At 54.5% G+C, this 23,225-nt stretch overlaps 2 protein-coding genes across 2 annotated transcripts in view; both read left to right on the top strand.

Moving 5' to 3' along the window:
* The window catches only part of LOC310659082 (uncharacterized protein), a 332,609-nt gene that overhangs the window by 148,527 nt on the left and 160,857 nt on the right, over nt 1–23,225 (top strand). The window lies entirely within an intron of this gene.
* Nucleotides 1–23,225, top strand: part of SND1 (staphylococcal nuclease and tudor domain containing 1) — a 223,322-nt gene that overhangs the window by 72,370 nt on the left and 127,727 nt on the right. Inside the window, exon 11 of the mRNA XM_083401914.1 lies at nt 12,745–12,834. Coding sequence (XP_083258040.1) covers nt 12,745–12,834 — 90 coding nt within the window. The remainder of the gene's footprint in view (nt 1–12,744; nt 12,835–23,225) is intronic.

The following is a 23,225-nucleotide window of genomic DNA, read 5'->3' as shown; positions in this document are numbered from 1 at the left end:
TTATTGCTTTTGGGGCACATTTGCAAGGCCTTCAGGCGAGATCCGCTTCCCCTCCTTGGTGTAGCCTCTTCTACCCCCCCCCCTTAATGCCTCGGGCACAGGACCCCTTGGAGGGGACTGGCTGGCGGGGAAGCGATTCCTTCCACTTAAGTATCAAACACAAAATCTCCCCCAGCTCGCCCTCTTTCCGTAGGCTGTCTAGGTGGGTAGAAGTCACCTTCTCCATGGATGGAGCTTTTCATCCTTTTATCGGTTTGATTAAAGATGAAGAAGAGAGGTGCAGCACTCAGAAAAAGAGGGATAAAAAGGGAACAAGGAGCTTTGGGGGTCTTTTCTTCCTGCTTTGTGCTGCGGGGGTCTCCAACCTCTCTGGCCCACTCCAGTCTCTCCCCGCACCCAAGCCAGGCAGGTCTCTGGGGTCCTCTGCTCTCCCCAGCTGGGAGTTCCTTTGCAAGCCTGGGTCCCGCCTTTCCACTCTCAGGAAATGGTCAGTGCCTTCCTTGCCTCTGGAAGCCTGGATATTCTCAGGTAGACAAAGAGGTAGCCAAGAACCCCTTTCCATATGGGAGAACGAAGAGCCCTTAGGAGATGCCTCTTTTTCTCTGGGCTGCTCTGCAGTGTCTGTGCTCCTCAGCCTCCCCAAACCCAGGACACTGTCTCCCTTCTCGTTTGTGTCCATAGAATCATGGGATCGTAGAGTTGGAAAGGGGCACCAGGGTCATCCAGTCCAACCCCCTGCAATGCAGGAATCTCAGCTGAAGCATCCATGACAGATGACCATCCAAGCTCCGCTTGAAAACCTCCAAGGAAGGGCAGTTGACCACCTTCCAAGGGAGACCGTTCCGCTGCCCAACAGCTCTTACTGCCAGAAAGTTCTTCCCGATATTTAGTCAGGAACTTATGACTTGAAACCATGGGTTCGAGTCCTGCCCTCCAGAGCAGGAGAAAACAAGCTTGTCCCCTCTTCCATGTGACTGCTCTTGAGATATTTGAAGAGGGTTCTCATATCTCCTCCCAGGCTCCTGTTTTCCAGGCTAAACATACCCAGCTCCTTGAACCTCAGAAGGCTGGGTGGGCAAGTGGGGGGGGGGTATTTGTGATCTCCCCCTTCTTGCCCCACTGTGTCCCGCTGGGGCAAGGCAGACTCTGTCCTGGAGCCTATTTTCAATCCTTTTTTGGGGGCGGGGGCTGTCCTTGAATGTGGGGAGGCATCCCAGGAGACCCGTCAGCAGCTGCAAAATGCCTCTGTGGCCGCAGGGCAGCTGTGCATTTTGCAGTCTAATCTGGGTTCAATCTGCTTCTTGCCCTGACCCCCTTCCTCGGGGGGGGGGGGGGCTTAGGAAGCATAGCCAGTGTTGAAAGTAATAAGTTGGTTTGTGGGTTCACAGTTGCGGCACAATATTATCTCCGTATGGAAAAATAATTGACTGGAGCTGATTGTATAATTAGGCTCTGTCCTTTTTTTGTAATATGATGTATGGATTAACTGAATTATTGTTCTCCTTGATTACATGTATAATTGGAATGGGTGCATAATTATGTGCCTGGGTGTGTGTGTATAAATTTAAAGGGGCATTCAGGAAAAGTGCAACGCAACACAGCGCTACTTAGGAGATAATGCGGATTATGAATGGGCTGTGAGAATAGCAGTCTAATTGTGTTGACAAAGCAATCGGCGGCTGCATTTCAGGGAGGACAGTTGCCTACTTTGCTGTTCTAGAGTTGCCCCCCCCCCCCCAGCTTCCTCCAGGCCACCTAGTCTTCAAAGGAGCACCCTGAATTTCCCAGCCACGGCCGTCTTTTCCCAGCCGGTGCTGTGGGCTGGGAGCTTGTCTGCAGAGGGGTGAGAACACACGAAGGCATGTGAGCCGCATGTGCTTAAAAAGGGATGAAAGAGCCTGTCGCCCGTCCCTGAGAGTGACTTTGAAGATCCTCTTATATTCAGGCACTCAACCAGATTTCCCCACCTTTTCATGCCGTGTCATCACTTATGGAGGTGAACTGGCACACTGTGCAGGTCACGGCTGCCTGCGGCCTAAGGGGGCTTTGGGGGGGGGTCTGCCTCCCCCCTCCGCTGCTTGGCAGGTCTTTGTACCAAGGCAGCTTCTGACACCCCCATGCCCACTCGCCCCCGTGCCCACTCGCACTCTTCAGCACCTTGAGAGCAGTGCTTGAAATCCCCAGGCACGTTTTGCGACTGGCACAGCTCCAGTTGCTCCCACACACAGATCTCTAGGTACCAGGTTGGCGCCTGACATCTCCCCCTGGCTGGCGCCTGTGGCTTTCTTGAGCAGGGAAGTGGAAGAGCTTATTTGTTGCATCTGTCTCCCAGCCTTTTCTCCAAGGTGTCCATGGTTCACTCGCTCCTTGCTTAATCCTCACAACGACCCTGTGAGGAAGGTTCAGAGGCCGCGACTGACTCCAAGGTCACCCTGTGAGCGTCACGACTGAGGGGGATTTGAACCCTGATCTCCCAGGTCCGACACTCTCCCCACCCCACCCCACCGGCTCACAGGTTCTGAAAGGTTTTCCTGGAAGCTTGAATTTGTCTGATGTTTTAATGTGTTGTAAACTGCGTTGAGCTTTTTCTTTAAAACATAAAGCAGTCTACAAATGAAATAGGGAAGCGGGTGGCGCTGTGGGTTAAACCACAGAGCCTAGGACTTGCCGATCAGAAGGTCGGTGGTTCAAATCCCCGCCACGGGGTGAGCTCCCGTTGTTCAGTCCCAGCTCCTGCCAACCTAGCAGTTCAAAAGCACGTCAAAGTGCAAGTAGATAAATAGGTACCACTCCGGCGGGAAGGTAAACGGCATTTCTGTGCAGAAGCAGCTCAGTCATGCTGGCCACATGACCCGGAAGCTGTACGCCGGCTCCCTCGGCCAGTAAAGCGAGATGAGCGCCGCAACCCCAGAGTCGGTCACGACTGGACCTAATGGTCAGGGGTCCCTTTACCCTTTACCTTTAGAAAAGAAATGAAATGGATGATGAAGATAATTTCAATTGCAAAAAAGGTGGCTAGACATTCCGTTAAGACGACAACCGAAACCTAAGTTCAAGGTGCCGTTTGGCGATTCGCTTATATACCTGAGTTTCTAGCCCTGCTTAAGAACTTAAGAAGAGCCTGCTGCAAGCAGGATCTGAGCCCAAGAGCAGCTCTCCCGTCCTGCGGTTCCCATTAACTGGCATTCAGGAGCATGGCTGCCTCCCTCTGTGGCTGGCATCCTCCTGGGCAGAGGGCTTCTCCAGCCAGCTAAGCTTCCAGGCGCCTTGCTCAGAGCTGGGGCCCCTGCCCTCCTTGCTTTGGGCCCATCATGCCAGCCCCCTTCAGGGAATTTTGTAGTGTGTGATGTCGTATAGTGCTTTTACTGTATTTTGGTTGGGAGCTGCCCAGAGTGGCTGGGGCAACCCAGTCAGATGGGCGGCATAATAATAATACTAATAAATGTGGCGTGTGTGTGTGCACGCACTCGCCAACTTCACCATCGAGTTGGCGCTCCTTGGCCAGGTCAGGGCACCAGCTGCCGCAGCCTTTTCTTTCTTGATTCCTCGCTGAGGGCTAGCCGCTTGGGGGAGAGTTGGTGCTGTTGGAATGGCTTTTGGGGGGAGGGAGAGGAAGAGGGAGTGCCGCCCTTCCCCTCCCCTTCTGGGTAAAAGTTGCCGTAGCAACTTTTGGTGCCGAAAGCAGCTTATAGGCAGCGTGACATAATAGCCCAGCGTTGGATCGCGGCTGAGTTTAGTTAGCCTCCTTGCTGTTATATTGATTTTTAATGTTTATTTGCAAAACCTCCAAGCACATGTCCAGGTTCTTGAACGGCTTCCCAGAAAGCCGCCTCGCCGTGTGCTGCCCCCCAATATGAAATACCATTTTTACCGGCCGGCCGCGCAGCATTTAATGGCGGCTGACAGGGACATGTTTAAGGGCAATCTGTATCGGGCACTTAAACGTTTCTATTATGTCTCTCCTGGCGCAGATCATTGAATTTTGCCGTGTTCTCGGGGCTACAAAAGGCTGGCTTTTGAGAAGCCTCCGGAAAGGCTCTGGCGTCCCTGGACCTGACTCTTTATTGCCCTTCGCCAGCCTTTCAGGCAGCGACCCGTTAATTGGCCTTTGCAAGCTCACTCGGCAGGACTCTTGGGAGATAAAGACGAGAGCCAAAACCGAGGAGGATGAGGAGGAGGGACCCTGGAAGTGCCAGGCAAGGCGGTCCTTTGCCATCCCTTGTGCATTCCCGTCTCCCTTGGATTGCCACCTTTCCTCAAAGGGGAGTCGCTCCATCCCCTGATAGTGTGGCCCTCCTCTGGCTTCCAGGGGTCCAGGTCAGCCCCAGTCTCCCCCCAGCTCCCTCCAAGCAAGCCAGACCCCTTTCCGAGAGGCGGCTTCTCTCCCCAAGGCAGAGCGAGCTCTTCAAGGGCAGCTGGTGCTGAAGCAACAGCCTGGGCTCAGCGCGGAGCTGTCCATGGTGCTGCTGACTCCTGCAGGCCTGGCCCAGACGGAGCCTGGGGATGCCGAGCAGAACAGGCGGCCGCACAGCCCCCTTCCAATACTCCTAGGGCCTTCCTATCGAAGGTGGAGCAGGCTTGTCTCCTGCTGCTCCAGAGGGGAGAACCCCAACCAATGGATTAAGAGGACTCGAAAGGAGATTCCAACCAAACCTTAGGAGAAATGTACTGGCAGGAAGAACTGTCTGCCTGTGGGGTGGAAGGTGATGGACTCTCCTTCCCTGGAAGTTTTTCAGCAGAGGCTGGACGGCCATCTGCCAGGGATACTTTAGTTGAGATTCCTGCATTGCAAGGGGTGGACTAGAGGATCCCTGGGGGTCCCTTCCAGCTCTACAATTCTGTGATTCTATAGGGATGTCTCTATAGGGATGGCTAGTTACAGGGTAGGGAGCTGTGTTGGTCTGCTGTAGTTGAAACAAAATAAAAAAATTCCTTCCAGGAGCACCTTAGAGACCAGCTAAGTTTGTTCTTGGTATGAGCTTCCGTGTGCATGCGCACTTCTGCAGATACGTGTGCATGCACATTTTTTCTTCAGGTATCTGTAGAAGTGTGCATGCACACAAAGGCTCATACCAAGAACAAACTTAGCTGGTCTCTAAGGTGCTACTGGAAGGAATTTTTTTATTTTGTTTCGCTAGGGCTGGGCAGTATATCAGTATTGTGATATCACTTTCATAATTCTTTAGCTAGCAATATATTGAGAATCATGATGTGTGTTAGGGGCTGGGCGATACATCCTCCGAAACTGGTTTGAAGTCCATATCGTGATATCAGTTTCATAATTTTTTGACCTGGCAACATACTGCAAATTGTGTTTGTGTGTGTGCTATGCAAAAATCACCAAGTGGGGGAAACCGTGAAGCCAGCCGGTGCTCCATAGCTCCATCCTTATTTCAGACATTGAGATATATCAATATATTGTGATGTTTAGCTGGGTGATATAACGCAATGTTGGAAACCTGCTGGGGTGGCTGGGCTAGGTGAGGCGCAGGGTGGCCTGGCCAGGTTCTCTGGCGCTCTGCTTCTTCCCCAGAGTCTGCCTGGGGGGTGGAGGCTGCTGCTGCTTCTTCTGAGTCAGGCGCTGGCTTTGGGGGAAAGGAGCCCTTTCTGCTCCTCAGGGCAAAAGCCAGATCTGTGCTGCTGCCTCCAGGGAAGGGGGAATTTAGTTGGTTCTTAAGTATGTCCTGCTGCAACATCTCCTGTATTTGGGGGGATGAGATATGTGCTGTTTGCTGAGATTTAAGCCTTGGGCTCTCTGACTCGCGAGCCCAGGAGACGCTTCCAGGGGCGAAGCCGGGTTGCCTTGCGACGACATAACTCAGATCCGCGGTGTATTTATGGCTGGCTTTCTTCAGCGCAAGCTCTGATGTCCGGCTGTAAATTATTCTGGCACCAGCTAAATAATAGAAGCGCTTCTATCCCCCAGGCCCCTCCCCCCCCAGCCTGTCCTGATGGTAGAGGAGGAGGAGGGGAGAGCCCCCCCTTGCCGAATGCACCCTCCCACTCCCTGAGCTGCCGTTTCTGAGGTGCAAGATTTTCCCCCTGACCCCACTGGGGATCCACATCGCTTGAATGCGCTAGGGGAGGTTTCTTAGATGGTTGCTAGAAAGCTTGGCTCTGGCTTGGCAGCGTCTTCTGCCCAGCTGACCTGGATCCAGTTTCAGAAAGCACCGGCGGGCACCCCAGAGAGGGCATGCTGCAGGGCTGCTGGCCTCCTTGGCTGCTGCTGCCATTGCCCCCCCCCCCCAATACTTTGGGAAGCCAGAGCCTCTCGAAATGAAGGCCCTCCCTGCCTTTCTGCCTGCCTACTTGCAGAGGTCTGGAAGGGGCCAGGAGGGATGAAAGGAGCCTTCTCTGCAGTAATGCTAATTATTTTTCTCCTCCTCGGGTTCGTTTGTTCGTTGGAGCTGCACATTAAGTGTCTGCCTTGAAGCAAATGGGGCACGGGCTCCGTATCTGCAGAGCCAAGCCTCTCCACAACAAAGGCCTCTGCAGCCCCCCCTCCCCATGGGGCATCCAGGAGGCAGCCTCAAGGTCTCTTCCACAGCAGCCTCTGTGCACCCCTCCCCACCCTGGCTTTGCAGAGGGCGGCTGTGGGGCTCCTGCTTTCCTCCCTCCCACCCCACATGCCGCTAGGGGAGGTTGGGAGGCAAGCTGCAGTCTAGGCTGCTAATTTAGGTTAGAGATGTCAGGACTTCCTAGGCTGCTGGCCAGCAAGGAACAGAGCAGCAGGGAAAGCCTTGCTTTGACTTTCATGCTCTGGTTGGGGGGGGGCATGGCTGCTCCCCTTGGGGTGGGGGGCTTCAGGAACCCTGGGGGAGAGCATCCTTGGCCCTGAGGGCTCAGGAGGGAGAGGCACAGGCAGGCAGTCATGTCATGGGAGGGGAGGTTTGAGAATCCTAGAACAGAACCGTGGAGTTGGAACGGATCTTGTCCAGGGGTCAGCAAGGCTTACCTCACTGGGCTGGTTCACTCCAGCGGAGACCCCTCCGGGGGCCAGATTCCACGCATGCCCACGATTTCCGGCGTCTGCGCAGATGCGATTTCCGGCGCTGCAGAAGCGAGTCCCCACGCTGCAGCGCTCCGGTTTAGCGCAGCGTGTGGGGACTTGCCAAGCGGGTGGCTCAGTTTGGGGGTGGCTCATGGGCTGGATAAACAACCCCCATGGGCCGCTTGTGGCCTATGGACCTTAGGTTGCCAACCCCTGATCTAGTCCAGCCCCCCGCCATGCAGCCTGGGTCTTGAGGACAGATCCTGTGCAGCCTCCTTGCCTGCTCCTCCCGCCGGTTGAGTTTCACGCACACACAAGCAGACACACGCACATGGCCTTTGGTTTGGCTGGTCTGGGATTGGCTTGTGGGGTCTTCTTGGCCAGCTCAGGACTTCCGACCTGTCTTCTGTAGGGTGGGAGAGAAGAAGGCAAGGAGAAATGCAGCCCCCCCTTGCACTGGCCTCCTTCTCTAGCCAGCCCCCCCCCTCCATCCCTTGATGGCACCTTCAGAGGTGCCCAGTGCTGCCCCCTCCCTTCTGGGAGCCTGGGGGCCCTTGGGGAGAGACCTTTGGGTGCAGCACCAGCTGCTGTGCTTAGGGGGAGCAGAAGGAGGCTGCTGCTGGGGGGTGGGGTACGGTTTACTTCCAAGGCAAAGCCTCCTTTAATTGTGACATTTCATTTATTGCCTCCACCCCCCTCCTCCATCCCAAGGGAGGCCCAAAGTGGCAAATGGCCAACAACTCAATTAACACAAATATCGGAATCATCTCCGTGGCGAAACGCGTCTCGCGTCGGCGCGGCCTCCAGGTCAGGACAATAGTGATAAGACAACAAGTCCATGGAGCCCTCCTGGCCTCCGCGTCCCCACTCATTTGCTGCCCCACAATCAGCCGGTGGCGTCTGGAGCCCCTCCTCTCTCCCGGGGGGGGGGGCTTGGCTAAGGACTCTTTGTCCTGCAGAGGGAAAAGAGGAATGTGCTCAAAACTGGGGGCGCTTTTTAGCTTGGGGGGCTTTGGCCCCTGCAGTCTGGTGTCTCCTGCCCCAAACGTTGGCCAATCTGGGGAGTGGGGGGGCTGGGGGGGACCTTTGGGCTGGAGCTCCCCAACCAGCTGCTTGGAGCAGGCACAGGCAAACCCGGCCCTCCAGATGTTTTGGGACTGCCACTCCCATCATCCTTGGCCCTTGGTCCTGTTACCTAGGGATGATGGGAGTTGTAGTCCCAAAACAGCTGGAGGGCCGAGTTTGCCTAGGCCTGGCTTGGAGCATTCAGAGAATCGTCGAGTCTGAAAGGAATGTGAGGATCATCCTAGTCCAGGGGTCAGCAACCTTTTTCAGCAGGGGGCCGGTAAACTGTACCTCAGACCTTGTGGGGGGCCGGACTATTTTTTTTGGGGGGGGGGTGAACAAATTCCTATGCCCCGCAAATAACCCAGAGATGTATTTTAAATAAAAGGGCACATTCTACTCATGTACAAACATGCTGATTCCTGGACCATTTGCAGGCCTGATTTAGAAGGCGATTGGATCTGATCCGGCCCCCGGGCCTTAGTTTGCCTACCCATGTCCTAGTCCAGCCGCCTGCAATGCAGGAATATGGGGATGGGACTTGCAACCTTGGTGTTATCAGAACCAGGCTCCAGCCAACGGAGCTGTCCAGGCAGTCCTTTCCCCTGATCTGCGCTTCTCCAGCGTTCCTGCTGACCCGCTTTCTGGGAGGCTGAGAATAGGAGCTGCCTGGTGTGTGCCCCCCCCCAGCAGCCGAAAGGGGGCGAGCGGGGGGCACCGTGGGGGTTGGGTAGGAGCCAGGCTGAGAGGTGTTTGCATAGCTAATGGACTTGCTAAGCTTGGATTTAAGTGGGGGTTAATTTGCAGCACCTTGAGCTCTGCGCTCCTGCTACCTGGGAAGCCGCTCTGTCGCACACGCAGATATGTAATAATTTATTGGCCTGTTTGCCTGCAGCCTCTTCCCCCGCGGAGGATGCAGGGCGGAGGGTCCTGCGCTGGCAACTCTGCAGACCTTTGCATTACTTGGAGGAGGACAGGAGCATTTATAATAAATAAAGGTTAGGCAATGCCGGGAGGCTGCGGAGGAGAGCTGAGCAAACTCCCAAGTGTCCATAGGGGGAGGGGGGTGGCGTTTTCCAAATGCTGGGCGCAGATTGTGGCCTGGTTCTTTCCCTCATGCTCCAAACCACCACCCCCAGCCTTGCTTTAGCCAGGCAGCCTCTGAGGGCATGTTTGGCAAAGGTCTTCGTCGCCCGAGGAGGTTTTTCCTGTCCCTGGATTCTTTTGCACGGACGGAGAGCACAGTTGGTAGAGTGTGAGGTTCTTCATCTCAAGGTTGTGGGTCCAAGCCTTGCGTTGGGCAAAAGATTCCTGCATTGCAGGGGGTTGGCCTAGATGCCCCCTGTGGTCCCGATTCTATGACTGGTAGTGCCACCAGCCCAGAAGGAGGTTTTCTCCCAGGTGTGTGCCCTCCCTGGGGCTGCTTGTGGGCACCTGTTCCAATCAGCTGGCAGCTCTTGGTGCCAGCTTTGCGTGGGGCATTTGTGGGTGGAGATGTCGATCTGCTGGATGTGTGGCCCCTCCAGATCTCACCCGTGGCCCCCAGAAGGGAGGGCTTTCTTCCCCCTCCCTGCCTGAGTGTTGGAGCACAAGGTTGCCCGCCCAGCGCTTGAGGGAGTTTCCTGGCTCAGCTGACTGTTGCTGTTGGATTTGAGTAGCTTCTTCTCAAAAGGCTTTATTTGCTTTCTTATTTACTCATTCCGTTTATATCTGGCCCGGCCTCCCTGAGGAGCCCAGGGCAGCAAACAAGCGCCGAGGAAGCGGCTTAGAAACAATTCCAAAGCAGACACAGCCTGGCAAAGGTCTGCCCTGAAACGCCTCCTTGGGAGGGGAAGGTCTTCAGCGGCCGCCAAAAGGCAGCAGAGTCTGTGCCTGCCTCATATTCGAGGGGGGGATCCTAAAAGGGCAGAGGAGCCGCCACACGCCAGCCCGAGAGCTGAGTTGGGGGGCGCAGGCCTCCCAGTAAGAGGGTCTCTGCAGGGCGTCCTCAGCTGCAGATCTCCGGGTTCAATTGGGCAGAGAGAAGGGGCGATCGAGCATCTTTCGGGTCTCCTGGGCCCAAGCTGCCTGGGCTTTTTGCACACCCAAAACGAGCAGCTTCAACTTTCCCTGCTTTCCAGCGGGCAGCCAGTGCAGTTTTTCCAGCGGCAAGTTAAAATGGTGGCGAGATCCTGCCCTAGTGAGCAGCTGGGTGATTTCTACCAGGGCAGCCCTGCCTAGAGCACATTGCGGGGTTCAAGCCCAGAAGTTGCCTGCGCATGGATGACCGGGGGGGGGGGGGAGGCTGGTCCAGAAACATATAATCCCTGTCCGGATGATGCCTTGCCCCCAATCTCCCCATAACCTCTCCCAGGGGCTTCGTAGAGATGCCAAGCGGCATTGAGGGCAAGATGGTGCCCTCTGCTTTGGTGCCATACCCAGGCCTGTGCCCAGATCGAAACAGGCTTCCTCCAGTCTGCTGCGTCCAGCCTGGCTCTGCGCCAGACGTTGCCACGGCCAGCGGCTGCCCCTGACTCCGGCCTTTGAGCCAAGGCTGTGCCCTGGGGCTTCCCCTCGGCAGCTGTCAGAGACGTTCAGCCGTGATGGGCTGGCTGGCGGCTCCGATGGGCTCCGGGTGGGAGAAGCGACCTGCTTTTCCAGGGATGCCTCGCTCGGCCTCTGTGCTGGCATGTGCCAGGAGAAGTGTGTGTGTGTGTGGGGGGGTGTCACAGCAAAGCAGCTTGCCTTGGAGGCAGGGGCCGGGGAGGGGGGCAGGCAGTGGCGAAACAGGTGGAGACCTCCGTGTTAAAGCCCCTGCACTGGGTGCCCATCTGCTCCCCAGCCCAGTTTAGGGGTCTTGCCTTAATTTACAAAGCCCTGACAGCTTGCCCCCCCATATCCCGGCTCAGTCACTCAGATCACCTGCAGGAACATTACTGGTCGTTCCCCAAGTTGGTGAGGCTCCCTTGACAAGGACAAGGAGCTGAGCCTTTAATGTCATTGGCCTAGTCCTGTGGAACTCCTTGCCACTGGAGATCCAGCAGGTGCCAACTTTTAAATGCCAGATGAAAACTTCTATTCTGCCAGAATCCTACGCAGGCAGTGGGGAACTCATCTTTTCGCAACGGCTAACTGATGTCTGTTTTTAACTTTTTGGTAGTTGTTTAATATACAATCGTATACTGCTTTGATTTTTCTTTTTAATGATTTCATGGTCCCCAATTTATATTTTTAATAAATAAATAAATGAAATGACCAGGGGACTGGGCTGGTTCTCTTCTTGAAGTGACCTGAAGAAAGAAAGAATGGGAAGAGTTTATAATTTATTTAGGAGACCACTGTAAGCAGATGAAAACATTAGCAGGCTTTTAATCTCACCAAATGCTATGGACAATATTGAAATACAGATTATGAAATAATATGCAGTTGGAAAGGTTGACAACAGAGCGCATGGAGGGGATGGGGGGGGGGGATATGTATTTGGTATTGTATCTGATTTACAGCTGTAAAATCAAATAAAAAGGGATTTCAAAGGAAAGGGAGACACGTCCCCTTGGAGCCGTGAAGAGCTGCTGCTCCCATCGCCGCCCCTCCTGGGGACTCTGCCACTGCCCTGACTTCTGTCCCTCCCCCCCCTAAATTGTTATCACCGTATTTTTCGCACCATAGGACGCACCGGACAATAGGACGCACCTTGTTTTAGAGGGGGGAGAACAAGAAAAAAAAATTCTCCCCCTCTCTGCCCAGTGCCCCTTCAGCGAAGCGGCAGGAGGCGCTGCGCAGAGAGAGGGAGAATTTTCCCCCTCTTGTTTTCCTGCTCTAAAACAAGGTGCCCTTTAAGGTGCGTTCAGGCGGCTACCTTGGAAGCCTGGAGAGCGAGAGGGGTCAGTGCGCACCAACCCCTCTCGCTCTCCAAGCTTCAGGTTCCTTTTGACCTGCTCTTTGGGGCTGGCAGGGGGAAGCCCACCACCAGCCCCAAAGAGCAGGTCAGGGGGTAGCAGAAAGGCGCAGCGGAGAGGCTGCTGCCATAGTCGCATGTCACTTCTCCAGCTGGGAGAGGGTCGCGGGGCTATGGCTTCTTTAGCCCCGCACACGCTCTCCCAGCTGAAGAGGTGGCGTGCAACTAAAGAGGTTCCTGCCATAGCCGCGCGTCACCTCTCCAGCCGGGAGAGGGTCGCGGGGCTATGGTGTCTTCGCTCCATAGGACGCACACACATTTCCCCTTCATTTTTGAAGGGGAAAAAGTGTGTCCTATAGAGCGAAAAATATGGTATTTTCTTTACATATTCTTTCTTACCATACATTCTTCAACACATAACCTTTTTGGCTCTGCCGAGCTCGTGGCTTCCCTCCCTCCCTTCAGTTGGTATCCTTGTTCAAGTCCATTGCATATTTTATCATTTCCCACCCTATCTATTTTGCATTGTGGGAGCTACTTCAGTCCTGCTACTGTTTTTACAACTGTCCTTCAAATATTCAGCAAATTTACTGCAATTGTCCTTGAATCTCTGGTCTTCCTGATCCCGAATCCTTCCGGTCAGTTTGGCAAAGTCTGTCATTTTCAACTTTCCGTCCGCAATAGTAGGAACATCTTGTGATTTCCAATTTGGGGCCAGCAAAGTCCTTGCCGCAGCTGTGGCATACATGAATAACTTTTTATCTTAATCTCCTTAATCACTGCCCTGACGGCTGTTGCTTTCCCTCCGCAGGACAAGAACCGGAAGCTGCGCCCCCTCTATGACATTCCCTACATGTTTGAGGCCCGGGAGTTTCTGCGCAAGAAGCTGATTGGGAAGAAGGTAAGCCCGGAAGGGGGCCGAGGCAGGGGGGCTGGCGGGGGCCGGGGCAGAGCCCGCAAAGAACGGCTGGGCACCAGGGGCCCTCTTTTTATTTTGTGAACCGCCCTGAGATCTTTATATATATATTTTAATATATAATTTTTATTAATTTCAAGATACCAATTATTATACATTCCACAGAACTTCACATTTTATACAATCTTTTTGGACTTCCATCAGCACCTCTGATGATCCACCATTTTTATCATTTCTTCTGCATTTCTTAAATTCCTATTGCCTTTATCTTAACTCACAATCCACCCCTTTAACCATTTTTGCAATAATTCAAATAATTTACCTCACAAAACTTCTTGCAAACCTACAAACGTAATCTGGTCGTCACAATTACTTTTCAAATAGTCCGTAAATTTACACCAGTCTTCTGTGAATCTCTGGTCCCGCAGGTTTCGAATTCTTCCGATTAGTTTATTCAATTCTGCATAGTCCATCAATTTCATCCTCCATTCTTCTTTTGTCGGTAATTCTTCTTGCTTCCATTTTTGTGCCAATAATATTCTTGCATATAAAAACAACTTACAATCCTTTCTGTTTATATCATCTCCTACGATGCCAAGTAAAAATGCTTCTGGTTTCTTAATAAATGTATAAATGTATAAATGCCCTGAGATCTTTAAATGAAGGGCAGTAGATAAATCTTATAAAGAAAATGATGGTGAGGATGATGGAGGAAGGCTTTGAAGGTGGCGATTTGGCCTAACTTGAGGCTGGAGGTTCAGGCTGAGCTGCTCTTGTTTTCAGCCCCCCATGGGGGGCAACTGGAGGGTGTCTCCCTGCAGCAATGTTTGCGTCAAGAGGCAGTTTGGGGGTGGCGAGGGGCACCTTTGCATGCGAGCGGGGAGGGAGGGAAGGTTTTTTGTGGCTCCTGGGGTCTTCCTTGGACCCACTCCTCTCTCCCCTCATCAACAACCTGTGAGAAGACTGTTAGGGATAAAGATCCGGGTGCCAGGGGCTCCCTGGCTCAGTTGAGTGTGCCGCTCGCAAACCGGTCGGCCTCTTCCTCCTGGCTTTCCCCTTCTGCCCTTGACAGGCGGCTCCATCCCTGATCTTCTCTGGCAGCCCCTTTGGGTAACAGGCCTTTCCTGGCTTGCTCAGCGGGGCCTGAATGAGCCTGGCCCCAGCAGAAGGCTGGCGGCAGCAGTGAGGACGCTCTCCTTGGCTCAGCCCTCACCCTGGTGGGCGCCAGGGGGCTCCAATCTGGAGGAGGGGCAGCGGGCATTCCCGGTGTGGCTGGAAGGCGGCTTGGAGAACGGCGCCTCCTCACACAGAACTAGCAGCACGAATCACACGCAGACTTAAATGGGGATCGTTGTTTTGGGTCACGGAATCAGGGTTGCCTGGGCAACAGGCTCTGCGGGGTTTGGCGTGGGGTCCTGCCAGCCCCCTTTGTGGGAGGGGACCTCTGGCCGCCCCTTGACAGCTGGGTTCCACCTCCCTGGCATCATCCCAGGTGTGACGACAGACCCTCTGGCGGGGAATTTGGGGCTGGGGGGGGGCTGCGGGTCGTGCCCAGCTCCTGGTGCGTTTCCTCTGCCTCGTCCCCTCCTGCTCTTGTGGGTGGGCACCCTGGGCACCCACGGAGGACTTCTTGACCCATATCCAGAGCTGTTATTACACCGGGGCAAGGAGGGGGCGACGGTAGCCTGAGTGACTCTCCAGAGATCCGTTTTCTCTCCACTATGGTCTTCCTTTTCCTCCTCACATTCCAGGGGGCTGTGGCAGCCTGCCAGCCCTCCCCAAATAAGGCCTCTTGCGGCTCCTTCGTTGCATTTTCTGCCGGTGACTTTGCACGTGCAAAGATAAAATGGTTGTTATTGTCATTGTCCCATACAGAACAACGAAATTGAAAAACCTACCTAAGACATTCAAAAACCAACAAACCTGCTATCCCTGCTATCCCAACCTGGTTAGCCCCCTAAAAACCCTGATACCCCATTTTTAAATACAATATACTCACATAAAGACTACCTTACACTGTGTTTAAAACCAAAATTGCATTTGGATTGAAACTGTTTCTCAGGCGCTAGTCCTGGTCTTTATAACCCTGGACCTTCTTCCAGAAGGCAGAAGCTGAAAGAGATCATTTCCGGGGTGCGCACTATCCTGCGCTATCTCTGCCGCTTTCTTATGGCACCTGGCAGCATAGATTTGATGGTGCTCAGGGCTGCTCGAAAGTGCTTCCTTCCAGGCGCAGGGCTCTGAGCATGGCCTGGCCCCCCTGAGCTGCAGCGGAGGCTTCTGGAGGGGGTGGGCAAGGGCCCCCTCCTCTCTCCGCTTCCCCGTGACCTTGGTGGCTCTGGCTCTTGGGCTGGCATCCGCTTGGCGCTGGCTGCGAGGGGGGGCTGCTTTGGGAGCCCCCGTTCTGCTCTCCTCCCCTGTCGCAGGGCTGCCTTTATGCGCAGTTCCTTTGTCAGCACCTCGTTTTTCACTTCGGATTAATTTGATGGAGCTAAGCGATGAAAAAGTCCTCTGCGCTAATGATCAAAACAGTCCCCCGAGGTTGGCGCTGCCGCCTGATTGGAAGCGACAGGCCCAGCCAAGGCTGCCCGTCTTTGCCTCTGCCCCGCCGGCCGCCTGCTGGGATCGATCGGCTGGGGCTGCCGGCTCCCCCCCCTTCCCCTCTCCCCAAAAGGACGCGAATTCGGCTCCCACGGGGGACGGCTGAGCGGGTCCAGGGGCCTCTGAAGGCCGTTCGTCTCCCGAGGGGCAGGCACCACCCCGTTCCTCCGCTCCGCCTGCGAGGTAGGCTTTATGAGCGCGGCCCTGGCGTCCTGAGGCCGGGCAGCTGAGCGGCCTACTCTCACCCTGCTGGCAAGGGCAGGCGGCACGGGATCAGCGCTTTCGGCCAGAGAGCACTTTTGGGGGGTGCTGAGGGCTCCCTGGACTGGCTGCTGGAACCAGTGTCTGCTTGTGTGCAAGGGGGGGGGGGGTGGCTCCTTCTTGGTCCTTGCAGCCTCCAGACTTTAGCAGCTCCCCCCCCTCCAAATCCCCGTCTCTGTATGTGCAGGTGTGTGTCTGGGCTTGCTGGAGCACCTGCACACCTGTGCTCACCTTGCCTGCAAACGCACACTATGTGCCTCCATTTAGATGGAAACTCGGGAGGGGGGTTCCTTTGTGGCAAATCTCACCTTTCTGCCGGTACCCCAGAGACCCGCCAAAACTGCCGCTGAGTCGCCATCCTTCCCTTGGGGGCCCTTCTGGGCCCATCTAGACCAGCCTCCTCTTTCCCACACTGGCCTCAGAAGCCCGCAAGCAAGAAGGGAATGGCTGCTCTCCCGGGACTGGAGATGGGGGGTATTTTGCCCCCGAACCTGGAAGATCCACCTGGTCCTTGTGACTAAAATTCTCATCCCCCTTCAAAGCCAAACAGGTTGGTGGCCCTCACTGTCTCCTGTGGCAGTGAGTTCCACAGGTGAACATGTGCTTAATAAGAATAAGAAATTTATTTGTTTATTTATATGCCGCCCATCTAACTGGGTGGCTCCAGCCACTCTGGGGGGCTCCCACAAAACATTAAAAACTCCATAAAACATCAACTGTTGAACTGTTGAAAACCTCCCTTCAAATCTCTTCTAAATATGCTTGCTTTTATCCATCCTGAATCTTATCCTTTTGCCCCTTAGCCTCCTTTTCTCTGACCTGAAACGAACCACATTCCTCCCCCTTTCTTCCTGCCCCTCGGTCTCCTTTCCTATCCCCACAATATCCTTTTCGAGGGGCAGCACCCAAACGCGGCCGTGTCATCGGTTTGCAGAGTGGAAATCCACAATCCTGTTCATCCCCGTTCCTCAGAATTCCCACCATGGACCAAACTCCTTCACTGATGGATCCCAAATAAGCGCCCCCCCCCTTTTCAGATGAGGAGCCTCCTCTGCCAGCACCAACCAGGCTCCCGAGGCAGATCTGAGGAAGGTTGCCATGGCCCCATTTTGCTGAGCTTGCGCCCAAATGCTTCTCCTGTGAGCAGGGGAGCCCCTTAGGAAATGCGCTGGGCTGGCATGTGGCAGATCCATCGCCCCCCCCCCCCAGGACGGAGCTGGGGGGAAGGGGGTCTGCCGTGGGGGGCGGAAGCCGGGCGGCTGGGGCAGGGGGCTCTGATGCCATGAATCCGCCTCCCTCAACTCTCTGAAGAGCATTTGCGTGTCTCCGCGTGGCTTAAATAAGGTGTCAAGCAGTCGGATAAACCTGCAAGCAGCACAATAAATAAGGGCATGCAGCTCGCCTGGAGCAACACTGATTGCTCATGCAGAGTTTGACGGTCAATAGGTTCGTCTCTCAAGCCTGAGTCGGTGGGAGAGAAACCAGAGCGAAGTCTCCTCCTTGACATGCGCAGAGTGGCCTGCCTGAGACGCTCTCTCCAGATTATTTCTTTTCTTTTTAAAATCATTTTTATTAAGATTTTCCAACAAATTTTAGCATATTCAAAAATTCAAATTGCTTTTTACAATTTCAGTTAACCCCCCCTGCGACTTCCCCCAACTTCCCTTTCCTATTTATTACATATTTGTCTGTTCTGCATATAATTTTATATACCTTATATACTAAAATTAAACTTGTGTTCTTAATCTGTTCTTAACATTTTCTCCTCATTTTTGTGTTTATATTTGTCCATTGTAAGTGTATTACTCAAATCTTGCAAATACATTGTTTCTGTATTATATCATAATACAGTGGTACCTCTGGTTGCGAACGGGATCCGTTCCGGAGCCCCGTCCGCAACCTGAGCAGCACGCAACCCGCGTCTGCACGTGCGCAGGTCGCGATTTGTTGCACGAGCGGCGAAACCTGGAAGTAACCCTTTCCAGTACTTACAGGTCGCTGTGGGACGCTACCTGCAAATGCTCAACCTGAAGCAAATGCAACACGAGGTATGACTGTATATTAAAATCTCTCTAAGCGTCCCCCCAGCCAGAGCCGCCTTCTGCTCCTCAGCAGCTTTGTTGTTGTTGTTGTTTAGTCGTTCAGTCGTGTCCGACTCTTCGTGACCCCATGGACCAGAGCACGCCAGGCACTTCTGCTTAGCAGGGACTCTTTGCAGAGCGCAGCCCCTGCTTTGCTTCCCAAGGCCTCTTCAGCCTCTGCCTTGCTCTCTTTCCCTTCCCCTTAGCTCCCCCCTCCCCCTGCGCCCCCTTTCCTCTCCCCTCCCCATCTGCAAAGTTTTTGGTTAAACCTCTTAGCCCCCCCTCTCCTCCTCTGGACCTCTGGTCTCTATTGCCTCCCTCCCTCGCTTGCCTCTCAGGCTGACTGTATGCTCGCCAGGGCAGAGACCTATTTGTGGGTTTTGTTTCCCTGCGCATTTAGATGGCTTTGTAGAAATGACACGGGGGGTGCGGAAGAAAGAGGAGCACAGGAGTTTGTGTGTGTCTGCGGACTGAGGGGTGGCTCTGCCTCGCTGGGGTCTCTCTCAGCTCGGAGAACATTTCAGTGGGAAATGGCAGCTGGGATCTTTTGCATGGGGGGGGGGGGGGCTCTGCCATGGAGCTACATGCCCTGCGCCCAGAGTGGTTCCTTTTGTTATCATGCCATGGGAAGAAGCAGCAGTGGTGGTTGTTGCTGCTAGTGAAGGAAGATTCAGGACAGATGTAAAAAGTCTCCCCCCCCAACCCTCCCCCCCCCCGAGTCCTTTCTGTTGGGGATAATTCAGACTGAAATTCCCAGGTGTCAAAAAGGTTATTTATGTCTGGCCACCAGTGCGGCCCCGGGTTTTGTTAGTCCCCAAATGGAAAACGAGCGAGGTCCCAACCAAAGAAGAATGGCAACTTGACAGAACATTCACAACTCGTAGACTTAACGTATAGAATAAGAGAACTAGAAGAACATACTTCTAGAGAAGATTGGAAAACGTTGATTACCTGGAAAATAACTGTGTACAGCTGAAAACGCTGGCAGCATTAAGAGAAATTCAACAGTGTAAATAAGCTTTGATGGATACAATAATGGAAGACTGAATCGTATAGTTTTTGTAAAATATGCAGGGATTTGTAATGTGTAAAATGAAGCCTGGAAAGAGAAGGGAAGCCATGGATATTTTAAGGATGTAAAAATGAGTGTTTTAGATTGCAAAACATAAAAGTCCTCCTTCAAGCAGTGCAGAGTTAAACAGTGGAACTCACTGCCACAGGAGGCAGGCATGGCCACCCATTTGGATGGCTTTAAAAATGGACTGGCCAAATTCATGGAGAAGGAAAAGGAGGAGAAGGAGAAGGAAAAGGAGAAGGAGGAGAGGGCTATTGAGGGCTCCTAGCCAGGATGGCTCTGTTCTGCCTCCACATTCATGGGCAGCAGAGGAAATGCCCTTGTGTCCGGATCCTGCTTTCAGGCCTCCCGGTCTGTGAGAAGAGGATGCTGCTCAGGATGGGCCTGATCCAGCAGGTCTTGCCCAGGCCAAGGGGGTGCAGAGAGGCGGACCCTGGGATCCTGGTGGGTGGCTGAGGAAAATGTCCTTGTGCGCCTCCCCCCCCCCCCCCCGGTCCTGCTGCCTAGGCAGGGTGCCAGCTGGGGGCCCTTCTGCCGTTTGGCACTAGGGGGCGCTGCTCTGCTGCAGGAGGGAGCGAGAGGCCAGAGGCGGGACCCGTGGGCTTGATTGACAGCATGGTGGCCCGGCTGCTAATTCTGGCCTCCTGGCCAGGCTCCCAGTGGGGCAATTGTTCCGGCCTCCTTGTTCCAGTTGGCAGGGGAGCGCTCCCTGCTGCCGTGCGCCCTGTGGCACGCTTGGGCAAGGCTGCCGAACCTGGCCCGGCCCAGAGGCAGCTGCCATCGTGGCTCTCTCTGCCAGGAGGATTCTTAGAATCAGAGACCCATGCGGAGCCGGAAGGGATCCCAGGGGTCATCCAGTCCAGCCCCCGGAAAGGCAGGAATTTCAGCTAAATCATCCCTGACAGATGGTCATCCAGCCTCTGCTTAAAAACCTTCAAGGAAGGAGAGTCCACAGCCTCCCGAGGGAGACCGTTCTACTGCCAAACAGCTCTTCCTGTCAGAAAGTTCTTCCTGATGCTTAGCCAGTATCTCCTTTCTTGTCACTTGAAGCCGTGGGTTCGAGTCCTACCCTCCAGAGCAGGAGAAAACCAGCTTGTGACAGCCCTTGAAGATGTCTTTCCTATCTCCTCTCCGTCTCCTCTTTCCCAGGCGAAACATGCCCAGCTCCTTCAACCGTTCCTCATCAGGCTTGCTTTCCAAACCCTTGATCACCTTGGTCTTTAGCCTCTGCCCACCTCCCAGCTTGTCAACATCCTTCGTAAATAGTGGTGCCCAGAACTGGACGCAATTCTCCAGGCCTAAGGCAGAATAGAGCAGTACTCTGGCTTCCCTTTATTGGGACACAGTTCTTCTGCTGATGCGGCCTAGAATACTGCTGCAGGAAAGGAAAGAGGCTTTCTGCTGCGGCTGCTGCAAAGAGAGGGTGCTGGGTCTGCCCTGCAAGGTTGTTGCGGAAGTGGCCTGTGTGCTCATGGGGTCTGCCATCTTTCTGTGGCACCCAAAGGTGCCCCAGTTTGGTTTTCCTGCTGGCGCTGAGAAGGCCTTTGTGGGCGAAGGAGGCAGTGAAGCAATTGCAGAGATGGAGCAGAGGGTCTCTTGGGGCTGCAGCTTGCAGGGCAGGGTGTGTGTGTGTGTGTGTGTGTAGACCCATCTCCCAGTTTTCATTTCCCCCTCCTGCCCCCCTCCCACCCCCGATCTAAAAACAGATGCCAGCAACTGGGCAGAGTCTTGGGTCGGTAGAGATGGCAGAACTTGTAGGTGCAGCCTCCCCACCTGCCATGAGGAAGGGCTTCCTTGCTTTACGCTCGGAGGCACCTTCAGACACTCCTCCCCCCCAACGCCCTGCCTTGGAACAGAGTTGGACCGGATGACCCTTGGGGTCCCTTCTGTGGGATGTGAAACACAAGAGCAGTCAAGTATAACATTCCTAGAGTGAACATGTTTAGACATGGGGAGGGATGTTTGTCCAGCCAGCAGGTCAACTTCCTGTTTCCTTCTGGGCTGGGACAGACTTCCTCTGCATGTGACTAGAGGTGGGCGTGGCCTCACCTGTGCAGGTAATGATAAAAGTACAGGGCAGGGCAGCCATCTCTCTGCGACTACAGGCATTGAAGAAGCAACATCTGCTTAGCCAAAGATGCTCTCTTGGGACAAAGGGACTGTCTCCTTATGAGATAGTTTCCAGGTGTATGTTACTTTTCTAAACTAAGTCTGCCTTCTGGGATCCGATTGTGAACAGAATGTGAGTAAACTCTTTTTATACTTTTATAGAAGACTGTGTCGTGTCTTATCTTTTATGAGGGAATAAGGGGGAAATACCAGAACAGTTTTTCCAGAGGCTTTAGTGAGCCTGAGCAAACGCATCCGCTGCGAGTTTAAAAAGGGGAATGTTACTCTGCTAAATTGTTAACACAAGTTGGAAAGGCTATAATCAAGCAATATATCCTCTCCTGCATCCCTGAACATTCCCACACCTTCCAGCTCTGTGATTCGATGCTCCTTCGTCCGCACCTGCCTTTGCTTTCTGCAGAACGGTCTCCTGTCTTCAGAGCGGCTCCCCCCCGCCGGTTCTGCTGATGGCCGAACATCGCGATGCAGATTTAAACTGTGGAACTCCCTGCTGCAGGAGGCAGGGCTGGCCACCAACTTGGATGGCTTTGGAAAATGAGGATCAGGCCAATCCGTGGAGGAGGAGAGGGCTCCCGAGGGCTCCTAGCCAGGGCAGATGTGCTTGGTCTCTGAGTTATGCGCCGGAGTCCCAGTTGCTCGGACCCACAAGAGGGAAGAAGGCTCTTGTGGTCAGATCCTGATTTTGGGTTTCCCAGAGTTCAGCCCCTGTGAGGACAGGGTGCTGGGCTAGATGGGCCCCCCGGGGCCTGATCCTGCAGGTTCTTGTTAGCTTCTTATGGTCTGTTTTGCGCAGTTGTGATCCATTGGTGTGGCTGACGAGCTCCCCCAACTCCATTGCCGCTGGGGCTTGAGCCCGGTTGCCTGCTCTGCTCTGCTGTGTGTGTGTGTGTACTGGGGGGGGGGGCAGCACTGGCAGGCTGGCACGTGTGGGGTAATTCCCCCCGCCCAAGACTCTCCTGTCACAGAAGGGAAGACAGATCTCCCTCCGCAGCCAGCCATTTCCCCTCCCTCCAAGGGGAATAGGGAGCCAACCATTGGATAATCACTCAGCAGCTTGATGAATGTCTCAGCTGATGGGAGTGGGGGGGGAGCTCCCGCTGGGGCAGGGAGGGGGCTTCTCATCTGAGCCATGCGCTTGGCAGGCCTTCAAGAATGTGCCTCCCCTCCGCTGCCTTGCCTGGTGGCTTTCCAAGCCCAGGGGGCCCCCAGAAACGAGTCCAGGGCACACAGGGTGTTCTATCCTGCTCCTGGCCAGGAGCTGGCAGAGGACATCGCAGGAGGGCAGGGATCCTTTACGGAGCAGGGGTTGGACTAGATGACCTGGAAGGGGCCCTTGCAACTCAGCAATGCTCCTAAACAGGAGGGTTTGTGTGTGCCTTCCTTGTAGGCTCAACTGGGACGCCCAAGCTTCAGGAGGCCTTGCTGCCTTTTCCGAGTCCTGACCCAGGAGGACTGGCCGCCTTCCGGCAGAGCTTGCCCTCCCTCGGTGTTGGCTTTGTTTTGAAGGGACCTCTCTCTGGCTCCCCTGCCTTTCTTGGTGCAGGGAGAGCATCCTCCTCCTCCTCCTGTGTCCAGGGGAGGTGGGTGGGTGGGAATCACAGACCTCCCTGCAGCCATTCATGAATGGCCTCTCTTGGCAGCCCAGGCACCGCCCTGTCCGTTCCCAGAGAGTGGCTGGGGAAACCCAGCCGGATGGGCGGGGTATAAATAATAAATTACTATTATTATTATATTATTATTCCTGGGCCTCCCAAGCGGCTCCAGCATGCTGGGTCCTGGGAAGACGGATATCTCCCCTCCTTAGTGCCCAATTGCTGCCTTCCCAGTCGATCGAGTGCCTTGCGATGCCACAAGCAGCCCTGCCAAGCACAGCTCCGATGGAGAGGTTTGGCTTTCCTGGAGAGGGAAATGGAGGTTCTGGAGGCAGTCGGAGCAGAAGGGACTGGCCTCGAGCTCCAGCTGTCCTGGGACAGCGGCTGCAAGCTGGTGGGGGAGCAGGAACCCCCTCCAGCCTCGCGTTTCATTTTGGGGCACCATAGGATGGGAGAGTCGGAAGTGACTCCACCCCCTGCAGCCCAGGACTTGCCCCTTGGGATCTTTGCCCAAAGGTCTTCCCTTCCCACTCTCATGAGTTTCCCACCTAGACTGGGGATTTCCCAGTGTCTGCAGCTGCTGGGAGCCCCAGATCCAGGCTGCCCCAAGAGAGGGGCCTTGCCCCCTCTTGCCTG

This window comes from Podarcis tiliguerta (assembly GCF_965153285.1).
Source record: "Podarcis tiliguerta genome assembly, chromosome: 10".
NCBI classification, from domain to species: Eukaryota; Metazoa; Chordata; class Lepidosauria; order Squamata; family Lacertidae; genus Podarcis; species Podarcis tiliguerta.
This window is presented reverse-complemented; position numbering and strand designations above follow the sequence as displayed.